Source organism: Impatiens glandulifera, chromosome 3, assembly GCF_907164915.1.
Source record: "Impatiens glandulifera chromosome 3, dImpGla2.1, whole genome shotgun sequence".
NCBI classification, from domain to species: Eukaryota; Viridiplantae; Streptophyta; class Magnoliopsida; order Ericales; family Balsaminaceae; genus Impatiens; species Impatiens glandulifera.
Genome location: NC_061864.1, coordinates 54,940,187 through 54,952,531, shown reverse-complemented (window position 1 = coordinate 54,952,531; position 12,345 = coordinate 54,940,187). Strand labels below are relative to the sequence as shown.

Below are 12,345 nucleotides of genomic sequence, written 5' to 3'. Positions count from 1 at the left end.
TTAAAATTAATATGAGTATTCTTAATATATTTCATGATATTTAGTGAGATTTTATGTCAACTTTTATTTATTTTATATATTTTATTCAAGTTAATCTAAAATAAATTCGAATTTGTAACATAAAAGTCATCTTAATCTAATGGTAAAAGTTTCTTAAACTAAAAATAAATAAAAATAATAATAAATAACTAACATCCCCTTCCTCATGGAATTTCACTTCTCTTTTATTCAACGGTTCATTTTACTATTACAATTTTATAATTTAAAATTTAGTAAACTCTCAATTTTTACTTCTAGCAAAAATAAATAAGAATAAAAGTGGGTGCTTTATTAAATTGGTTGGACATATTTAAAATAATCTAACTTACTCAATTTAATGCATTTGTGCTCTTCCGAAAATGGAAAAAGAGTCGTTAAAAAAACTTTTTCAAAATTATTTTAATATATAAAGTAGTGAAGAAAGTATATAAATTAGTGTTATATTTTTTAATTTATAAACAATGAAAAATAAGAAGAATTATATAGAGCAGTGTTCATGCCTTATGCCTCGTGATGAAAATAAAATATATCGATAAACATATATTGGATCCAACTGTATGAAGTTGGAAAGATGGTATGAAGATTTGAACATATTAGGTAAGCCTAAGGAAACAGCTGAGATATAGTTCAAACTTTGGAATATTCATGCACACATGTAAAATGTAGAAGTTCTTAGTCATTTTGTAGGTTTATTGGGTACACCATTATACATAGACCCAATTACTGAAGGAGGAGAGCACATATCATTTGCTAGAATTAGCATTGAGGTGCATACTAGAAACACACTACCGAAGAGTATGACAGTAGTAGACAGAAAAGGAAAATATACTGTCATGGAAATCACTTATGAGTGAAGGCCACAAAGATGCACTTTCTGTAATACCTTTCAACATGCAAGCCCAAATTGTGATTTGGCTAGGGATGAAGATCAAAAAATTCATAAAGTCCATAAAATAAAGATGCAGAAAAATGAAATAAATGTGTCTTTTATCAAAGAGCAAAACGTGGTTAAAGATCAGGAAATAAAAGATAAAGAAAATTATGTATAAGAAGAAAGAAATACGAAAAAGGAGGTGGAACTTCAACTTAATCATGTTGAAGAGATGGTTGAGTATTCTTAATCAAATCAAGTTGAAGTGTTGCTGATGAAAACAAAGAGGAATATACTCTAGCTAATCAAGAGGAAAAGAGAATTCCAAGGTTGATATAGAGGAATCCAAAGTTGCTGAGGATTCTAAAGTTGGAGCTAAAGAAAATAAAGACAATGATCTCAAAATTCAAGTTGAGAACAACAAGATGAAGAACTCATAAATCCTAAAGAATAATTCTTTTTATCAAATCAGAACGGACTAATATAAAACAAAAAATCAAAATAAGAATATGAAGTATTCATAAACTTTTTCAGTTCATCACCTTTCATTGCAAGAGAAAGGGAAGAGGAAGGACAAAGAAAAAAGTAAGATAACTTGTTGAAATATCAGGTTATTATGGAAATAAAAATCCTGATTGGGATAATTATGATTTTATACAACTTATAATCTTCTTTGTTTGTAATCTTTGTTTTTCGTATGTGTGATTGTTACTAATCAGATTTTTAAGGTCGTTTGATTATCATTTTTTAATCATAATTAGGGTTGGTCTAGTTATAATTCTTGACCTCTCACTTTTGGAATTTTAGTGAAATAGTTTTAACCGTTTAAAAAAAAAATTAACCAAAAAAAAATCAATCTGTAACAGTTTCAAAGTACCATCTTCATTCATATAGGTTTCAAAAGATGTTTCCAAAGTTAAAAGTAAATCTAAATTATTGGAAAATCCAGAAAAACAAAAAAACTAGATAATTTTTCATAGTTACAGCAGCAAAAACTAACCTTATTTCTTCAAGTCCTCTTCTTTCAGATTCTTGATATGAAACGCGATAACTTCCTTCAGTGTAGCTTGTCTATTCTCCTTAAAGTTCCATAGTTCTGAAACTACATACCTGCCACTAGGATTATATTCATCCATTTCTTTCACCGCTACGGCAACTGCTTCGTACACCTCAACACCTAGGTCTTCCTTTAGACTTTTCAGTTTTTCATCATTTTCATCAACAATTACCTGAATTATGTAGACAAAAATACACAAACAATTAGGGTTTCTGTCTGAATTTGAGAAGGCGTAAGATGTTTTGTACCTCGTGTTCTCCTTCTGCATTCATGATGACCCTAAAGGGATGCCATTCAGGGTCTTTCATATTTTCTTGCCAAGAGGAACATAGCTCAAAGGCTTTAATGTCTACATCTGAAGATGGGTATTTTCTTTTGCAAGCAATCTGGAAGGGCTTTCTATCAATCTCTCCCATTCTTTTAATCCCAATACTAGCACGACTACCCATCGACTCTTCAAGATCCTGAACAAACGAATCAAGAGGTTTAATCTAATACAAAAGTTTTAATGAATCTACTTCTTAAGCCACAATCCATATTAGGATTGAGATGATTTCATACCTTAATAAACTCTTCACGAACTTCTTGTACTTCGTCAGTGCTCATTATTTCTTTGGCCAACAGGCTTATACCTAGGTCCTTTAGATCAATAATCTCATTTTGCTTTTGTTCCAGTTCGTCATTCAACTCTTTAAACTTCTTCTTTTGTAAGGCCAGATGGTTCATCACTTGCATTTTACCTTTCAGGTCTTCAAATTCCATCTCTAGCATCTGTTGGCCTTCCAGTTGTTTTTCCAGTACAAGAATTTTAGCTAATGCCTCCTGTTTCTCCTTCTACATGTTCAAGATCAAACTCATAAAACCTCTCAAAAGAAATTAAGAACATGTGTAAATGTGATCAGATAAAATTATGAACCTCATGCTCTTCAACCAATCCTAAGACATTCTCGTCAGACTTCTTCTTCTCCAAGGATGCCATTTCAAGTGAATTGTTTTTAGTTGTATTCTATAAAAAGCAACATGAAAATAAGCACTGTCAATTTCTGGACCTATAGTTTTTAAAGTGATGATAGAAAAACACGAGCCAATACTATAGTTTTCAGTTTGATTGATAAAATAATATCAACCAACAGTAAAGATGAAATGTTGGTGACAACATTAGAGAACCTCTTGCTTCTCATCATCCAATTTCTGTCTTTCGTGATCAGTCAAAGCTTCACGTTTGTTTAACTCTCTGTTCCAGGAATCAAGTTCCTTCCTCCTAACTTCCAGTTCATGTTTCATATTCTTTTGCTCATCTAAAATCATACGCACATACTCTTGTGAAAGCTGCTGCATCTTCTTTGTTTCTTCAAGTAACATCTTTGTTATTGTTGCACTCTATAGAAAGCAACAAGGCATGTAAATAAGAGCAATTACTACAGTTTTCAAATAAGCCACACCTGATATTAAATAAAAACAGTGAAGAAGAGGAAAGAACATGAATTAAGTAAATCTGTTCATGTCAGCATTAGGAAAATAAAACCTTTTTCTTCTCGTCATTATGAAAAGCTTCATGATCGTTGTTTATGTTTCTGCTCCAAGAATCAAGTTCTTTCCTATTTGCCTCAATCATCTTACTTAAACACGTAAGATTCATATCACTCTCCATTTGATGAAGATATTCGTTTGCAAGGTCATTCTCAGAAGTAATCTGTTTACTGTCCATCTTCTTCTAAGAAGAACACGAAACATAAATACAATAAATTGTAAAATTCAGTATGCATTCACAGTAGTGTATCATTTTGGCTAGCCATAAATAACAACAACTAACAAGAATGAACCCTTAACATAAACAGAGTCAATTTGCATGGACAATTTCTATTCCAAAAGAAATACCTAAAATTTCTTCATAAATCGACTTGCTAAGTGATCAACTAAAAAGGAAAAGTGAAGTAAATAGTAAAAGAATAATCCTAGCCATTTCTGTTACAAAATGAATACGCGAATCTTAAGTGAGAAACGAAACTTTAGTACCGTAAAATCTGACCGCCGTCGACTCCTGACGGGAATGGTTGATTGAGACAAAATCCTAAACCCTAAACAAATTTAAATGTAAGTTAATCATATAAAACAATGTTCTGAAAACCGTTCCGGTCATCAACCCGGTTTTTTGGGCAAACTTAGTCCGACCTGATTCAACCGGTTGAATCAGTGGTCGGACCGAATTTTAATTTTTATATTAATTGAAAATAATAAATGACAATGACTAAGAATATAATACCAAAAAAGTATGTTACTTCCCAAACCAACCAATCATTTCTTAACTTAATCATAGTTACCCTTAATCGTGTTACACTTTTAATCTATCACTTCTCATTTTTCAACATAACCATAGTTACTCTTTTAACTGTAATTTAACCCATCGACGACCCATTAAATGCTTAGAAACCGCACTGTCCAATGTCTTGTCTTTCTTCTTCTTATCTCTCTTTGTCTTTCTTTCTTCTTCTTATCTCTCTGTCCAATGTTTTGTCTTTCTTCTTCTTATCTCTCTCTGTCTTTCTTCTTCTTATCTCTCTATCTTCGACTTTCTTTTTTTCCCGTCTCTCTGTCTCCTTCATTGGATGCTTTGAAGACATCCGTCGGCCAGTCACCGTTTGCCACTAGTTAAACTTTCGTCTGCGGAAACGATTAGAGTCAAGGTCGCCTACTAAGGAGAAAAAGTATAACAGATCCGATAAAATAATGGATAACCTTTCGAACCGGAAATTTCCGGTTCGGATTTCTGGTCAAACCGTCCAGTCGAACCGTTTTTTCGCCGGTTCGAAAGGTAACCTTATAGAAGTCAAAAACTGGACCACCCATTCAACCGTTTCGCGGTCGGACCGGTTGGAACGCCGGTTGGAGCGCGTATTTTAAAACTTTGATATAAACAATTTAAAATTATCATAATTTAAACATATAAATAAATTATTTAAATAAATTAAAAACAAACTAAAATAATTAAAATAAAAGTTTTGAAAACCTTTTGAGTATGTGAACAGTGTCCTTGCATATTTGAGTTTGAATGAGAGAAATTTTGTCATGTGGGTCGGAGAATTAAAACCTATAATGTAGTTGAGTTTGTAGATAGGTTGGAGATGATTTAATGAATAAAACATTGATAATGATATCTTTCAAGCTACTAGTAAAATACCCTACGTTGTACGGGAAAAAATATAAATGAAGTTTTTATATGATATTTAATTCAATATTTTATATATAATGAAAGAAAATATTTATATAAAATTAATAATAAAATAATATATATTTATATTAAAAGAAAATATATATACATATATAAACTTACGCTATTTAATTTTTTTATAAACGATCTTATATGAACTAAATATTCTTATATAAATATGAACTTACACTATTTTAATTTCTTTATTAATTTTATAAGTTTTGTTCTTTTTAATGTTAAATAATGAAATTTTTTAATGTAAATTTAGTGGTGTTCTGCAAAATGTGTTCATAACAATCATTAAGAGATACTAAATCGTTGGAATAAGCTAAATTTAACCTCTTCAACAAAAACGGTGTCACCCTCTTTTACACCAAGTTTAGACAAAGACTTTTATACCCATCTGCTTCTAAGATGTGCTGAAATCTTCTTTTTAAATCTATGTAATTGTAATGAAAAGTGATCAGTTATGTTTACATGTTGTGTAGATGAAAGTTAAGATTTTAATTCCATTTAGGTCATCTGGTCCATTAGAGTCATTCCATGTCATCTCCATCTGCAAAATGTGTTTTCATAACTCAATCATTAAGAAGATACAAAATCGTTGGAAGAAGAAAAACCTAAATTTAACCTCTCCAACAAAAACGGTGTCACCTCCTTTACACCAAAATTTAGACAGAGACTTATATACTCCACATACTTCCAATACGTGCTGAAATTTGATACAACTAAAATCATTTCATTACACACTCTTCACAATTAACTATATTATAACTGTCACTTTATTCTCGTTACTATATTTAACCCTAATACCTTTCTCTCTTGTATCAAAATCTTCTTTCTGAATCTATGCAACTGTAATGAAAAGTGGTCAGTTATACAATTATCAATTCAAGTTTAGTAATGAAAAGAAAATCCAACATAAAAAAAAAATAAAGGGTTTATATTTTGTATCATCATCACAACCAAAAATATGTTTATAGGTTCATTCATAAACACTTTTGCATTATACTTCTGAAAAAACGTTAATAAATTTATGGATACAAAAATATGTATTTGGCTGAGATACAATGAAAATAGAAACCTCCCACTCTAAAAGAGAATAATATTTGAAAACAAAATGATACTTCAAATATTCTAGAGACATTAAGATTTCTTTTAAAAAAAGGTAAGACCTTGATTTATATTGTTTCTCTTTGAGCCAATATGAGTTTATAAGCTGCATATATCACTTCTAAGGTACAATTTCCCGTGACAACACTCATACAAAAACATTTAATACCACATCCTTCAAAATTTCCTTGAATGATACCCATTTTTCATGTGCTTCTGGATGATTCATTTTGTTATAAACTACCAAACATGTTTCTGAATCTATGTAACTGAAATGAAAAGTTGTCAGTTATATAATTATCAATTCATGTTTAGTAATGAAAAGAGAATCTAACATAAAAAATAAAGAGTTTATGCTTTGTATCATCATCATAAACAAAAATATGTTTATAGGTTCATTCATAAACACGTGTGCAATATACTGCTAATAAATTTATAGATATAGAAAGATGTCCCTAGTTGAGATACAATAAAAATTGAGACATCCCACTCTAAAAGAGAGCAATATTTGGAAACAATTTTGTATCTAAACATTAATATAAGATTTTAAATATTCTAGAGATATTAAGATTTCTTTTAAATAAAGGGTAAGAACTTTATTTATATTGTCTTCTCTTTGAACCAGTATGAGTTCATAAGCTGCAGGTATTGTGGGTACCCTTTCCAGTGGTAGCACTAATACAAAAAACATATAATGTCACGTCCTTTAATATTTTCCTTGAATGACGCCCATTTCTCATATGCTTCTGGAAGATCAATTTATTTATAATCTACCCAACATGGTTTTTCAGAAAGCTCCCTGGAATAAACAATTATATTTCAAGCTGAACTGAATCATAATCGTATTCTGGCTGTTCAGATGAACCATCAATAACTTGTACCTGGTTTTCATAATGGTTATAAATAAGCAGTAGCACCACAGTATGATGACATTAATGAATATATAGTTTCATTTTACCAAAACAAAACATCTTTTGTGTGACTAAGAAATTAATGGATTAAACCAAAACCTTGGTGAGCGTCCTCGAGTAAAACCAGGCAAATCTGTGACAACCATTGTTATGTCATAATTGAATTAAACAATGCCTAGAGTTGGAAGTAAAGTGGTGAATTTTTATATAATCTCATAATTAACCCTAGATTCAATTATAAAAAAGTTTAAAATTGGCTCAAACTTTAAGCAATTAGGAAGAATAAAATTTATTTAGACAGCTTTTAGAATCAAAAGTTGAGAAAATGATGAAAGGTGCACTCTCATCTGAAAATTATATAAAAGTTTTATTTATTAAAAGAGATGAGAAAGTAAGAACCTCTCCTTGTCATTTCGTCGAACACTTGGTATCCTATAACTATCACATCACTCCTCCGATTCTTCTCATCTCTCCTTTTCCTCGTCGTCTTCATCGCCACCGTCGTCTCATCGGAGGAAGAAGACGATGCACTCACCATCTACGATGTCCTGCAACAGAACAATTTTCTAGTAGGTCGTCTACCAAAAAGTGTAACAGAATACAAGATCAATCAAAACTCAGAAAAATCAATGTGTACCTTAAGGATACCTGTAGTTACAGCATGGAATGTTAGTAGAAGACGACGCGATAAACGCCACATCCTCTTGTGCATCAATCTCATCTTCTCGCACAACGGGCTTTTGCATTACTTCTTTATCTAAAAAATTCTGGATTGAATTAAACATTAAAAATAATTGGGGGCTATTGGAGCCCCGCGAAATCTATTAAATAATATAAAAAGAAAATAAAATATAAATTAATTATTAAAGTTATAAAAGAAAATAAAAAATATTAATTAGGAATAAAAAATTAATATATATAAAAACGGAAAGAAAGAGAAATTAGTAATTATGAAATGAGAGTTAAATTAGTAATTATTGTAAGAGAAAATTTGAGAATTATTATTATTATTAGGTATATTATATATATATATATATATAAATATATATATATATATATATATATATATATATATAAAAAAAATAAGAGAGAAAAAAATTAGGAAAAAAATTTAATATTTATAAATTTTAGGTGAGAGAAATGTTATTTGTTTTTAAAATATTTAATTTTTAGATAAATTAAAATATATATAATTTTTTCTTTTATTAAAAAAATATAAAATTTATTTGTGTGAAAATATAAAAAAAAAATTATATTTATATAAAAATTATTAATAAGGTAATATATATTTTATGTAATTTGTGTGAAAAATAATATATTTATATGAGAGAGATAATAAAATAAGAAAGAGAAATTAATAATTATGGTAAGAGAAATAAATTAGTATATATATATATGATGAGAGAGAAAATAATAAATATATATATACAAAAAATAGATAAAATACACAAATTAATTATGAGAGATAAATTATATATATATATATATATACATAATAAATATGAGGAGAAAATAAATATATATATTTAAACTATTTTTTTAAAATTAATTTAATAAATATGGATACTAATAATTTAGAAAAAGAATTTTCATTACTTAGGAGAGAAAACTTAATATATAAATGAAAAAGTGATAAAATAAAAAACAAATTAATTATTAGCTATACAAAATAAAAATAAATAGATATTTAATATTAAATATAAATTATTAATAAGGTAATATATATTTTATGTAATTTGTGTGAAAAATAATATATTTTATATGAGAGAGAAAATAAAATAAAAATAAAATAAGAAAGATAAGTTAATAATTATGGTAAGAGAAATAAATTAGTATATATATTAACAGAAAGAAAGATAAATTAATAATTATGAAATAAGAGTTAAATTAGTAATTATGATAAGAGAGAATTTGAGAATTATTATTAGTAGGTATATACTTGCAGAATAATATAGGAAAAATATAAATAATTTTTTTATAAAATATTTAATTTAATAAAAGAGAATATATTTATATGAAGAGAAAATATATAATATAAATATATAATTAATTATTAATAATTGTTTGATAATATAAGTAAATTTTATGAAAATAAATAAATACGTAAACGAATCAAATTTCTGGAAAAAAAAATATAATAATTATTAATTTATCTCTCATTTTGTAATTACTAATTTCTTTTTTTATCAATTTTTTTTTATAAGACAATATGAAAAATATATATATAAATGAGAAAAAAAAGTAAAAAAAAAAAATTAATTATTAGAAATACAAACTTAATATTAAGTGTTTCTCTCCTAAATTTATATATATTATTTGTTTCTTCCTAACTAATATTTATATATATATATATATATATATATATAAATTTGGTAACCCTAATAATTAATTTATATTTTATTTTCTATTTCATTATATATATATATATTATATTTTATCATTAATTTTATAATAATACAAAAAAATTATATTGTTTTACAAATAGAATTTTAAAAACCAATATTAAACATTATCCCATTATAATAATTTCTCTCTTCTATCATAATTACTTATACATAATTACTAATTTATTCTTCTTACTATAATTATTGGTTTAACTTTCCTAATTAAAATTTATTTTATTTTATTAATTTTTCTTTTTTAATTTTTCTTTTTTAATTATATTTTTTATTATTATATGTCTGATATATATTATTTTTATTCATTAATTTTATATAAACTTATATTTAATATTAAATATTTATTTATTTTTTTATATAAATATTTATGATATAATAATATATATAATGACGTTTAATAGGATGGATTAAACTTACACTAAAATTACAAATTTCTCCATTTTAAATATTAAATATTCATTACTCTATCATATTAATAATATATATTTCTTAATTAATTTTCTTTTTTATTTTCTTTCTCATCCTATATATATATATATTTTATAACTCTAATAATTAATTAATTTTTTATTTTCTTTTCCCTCATTTTTATATATATATATATATATATATATATATATATATATATATATATTTATATATATATTTATTATTTTTCTCATTCTCTATATATATTTCATATATTTTTACACATAATTTTTATATTTTTTAATAAAATAAAAAATTATAAATATTTTAATTTATTTAAAAAATTAATATTAAACTGTTCTCTCTCTTAAAATCTTCTCTAAAGAGGGAGTGAATCGCCTTAGAAATCCATCAGCTCCAGTTCGAAATTGGCAATGATCATATGTTAGATTTAACACAAAAGGTCAATAAGACCATCATCCAGTTAGCATTGCATCCCTTTAACCGTAAAAGATAAATAGTTTAGGCTTCCTAAGATATATGCTGTTTATTTTTTTGAAAAAGAAAAAGAATAGAAAGCTTACCACAGATCGAGAGGAAAGAGTGAAATTGTCTTTAAAATTCACCCGCTTCGAAATCCTCAACGTTGAAGCTGTCATTCAGCAGGTCGAAGATCATTGATCTAGTGCATGATAGTGTCTCGCACGTCCAAAATCCCAAGTAAAAAAATGAATAAGTGAGAAACGGAAAAGTAAAAAAGGAACATGTGAGAGAAATATAAGTTCACAAATATTTATGTTGTTTTTTTTTTCTTATTTATGTTTAATTCTCATTAATTTATCATTTATTAAATTTAACGTTTTTCTCTTATTTATTTATAATCTTTCATTTATTAAATTGAACGTTTTTTATATTAAAATAAAATAATAAAAATAATAATTAGGAAAGAGAAATTAGTAAAATAAAATAAAAATAAATTAATAAAAATAAATTAATAATTATGATAATTATGATAAGAGAGAAACATTTATAAAATATGAGGAGAAAATAAATATATATACATAAAAAATATGAAGAGAAAATAAATATATACATTTTAACTATTTTTCTAAAAATTAATTTAATAAATATGAAGACTAATAATTAAAAAAAAAGACTTTTCATTATTTCGGAAGGAAACTTAATATATAAATGAAAAAGTGATAAAATAAAAAATTAATTAATTATTAGCTATACAAAATTAATTAATTATATATATATATAATGAGAGATAAAATAAAAACTGAAATTAATTAGGAAATATATTATAGATAAATTAGTAATTATGGAAATATAATTATGATAGGAGAGAAAAACTCTTATAAAATGAGAAAACTAATAATTATATTACGGAAGAGAAATATATATATATATTATTAAATAAATGTATATATATATATATATATTAAGAGAGAGAAAATAATTAATATAATTAAATTAGGAAAGAGAAATGAATTGATTTGTGGATGATTGTGAGAGAGCGTGCTCCAATATTTTAAATTAAGCGTCATTAGTTATATATAAAAGTCATTAGTTATATATAAAAGTTTTATTTATTAAAAGAGATGAGAAAGTAAGAACCTCTCCTTGTCATTTAGTCGAACACTTGGTATCCTACAACTATCACATCACTCCTCCGATTCTTCTCATCTCTCCTTTTCATCGTCGTCTTCATCGCCACCGTCGTCTCATCGGAGGAAAAAGACGATGCACTCACCATCTACGATGTCCTGCAACAGAACAATTTTCTAGTAGATCGTCTATCAAAAAGTGTAACAGAATACAATCAATCAAAACTCAGAAAAATCAATGTGTACTTTAAGGATACCTGTAGTTACAGCATGGAATGTTAGTAGAAGACGACGCGATAAACGCCACATCCTCTTGTGCATCAATCTCATCTTCTCGCACAACGGGCTTTTACATTACTTCTTTATCTAAAAAATTCTGGATTGAATTAAACATTAAAAATAATTGGGGGCTATTGGAGCCCCGCGAAATCTATTAAATAATATAAAAAGAAAATAAAATATAAATTAATTATTAAAGTTATAAAAGAAAATAAAAAATTATTAATTAGGAATAAAAAATTAATATATATAAAAACGGAAAAAAAGAGAAATTAGTAATTATGAAATGAGAGTTAAATTAGTAATTATTGTAAGAGAAAATTTGAGAATTATTATTATTATTAGGTATATTATATATATATATATATATATATATATATATATATATATATATATATATATATATATATAAAATAAGAGAGAAAAAAAATTAGGAAAAAAATTTAATAT

At 26.1% G+C, this 12,345-nt stretch overlaps 1 protein-coding gene across 1 annotated transcript; it reads right to left on the bottom strand.

Annotated features, from left to right (window-relative positions):
* Window positions 1-1,911: 1,911 nt before the first annotated feature.
* LOC124930406 (factor of DNA methylation 2-like) lies at window positions 1,912-7,737 on the bottom strand. The gene is made up of 8 exons (XM_047470751.1): window positions 7,599-7,737; window positions 3,984-4,045; window positions 3,493-3,681; window positions 3,135-3,347; window positions 2,884-2,973; window positions 2,529-2,801; window positions 2,216-2,431; window positions 1,912-2,139 (listed from the first exon to the last, which is right to left on the bottom strand). The coding sequence occupies exons 1-8, from the start codon at window positions 7,735-7,737 to the stop codon at window positions 1,912-1,914; spliced, it is 1,410 nt and encodes a 469-aa protein (XP_047326707.1).
* Between the last annotated feature and the right edge of the window lie 4,608 nt (window positions 7,738-12,345).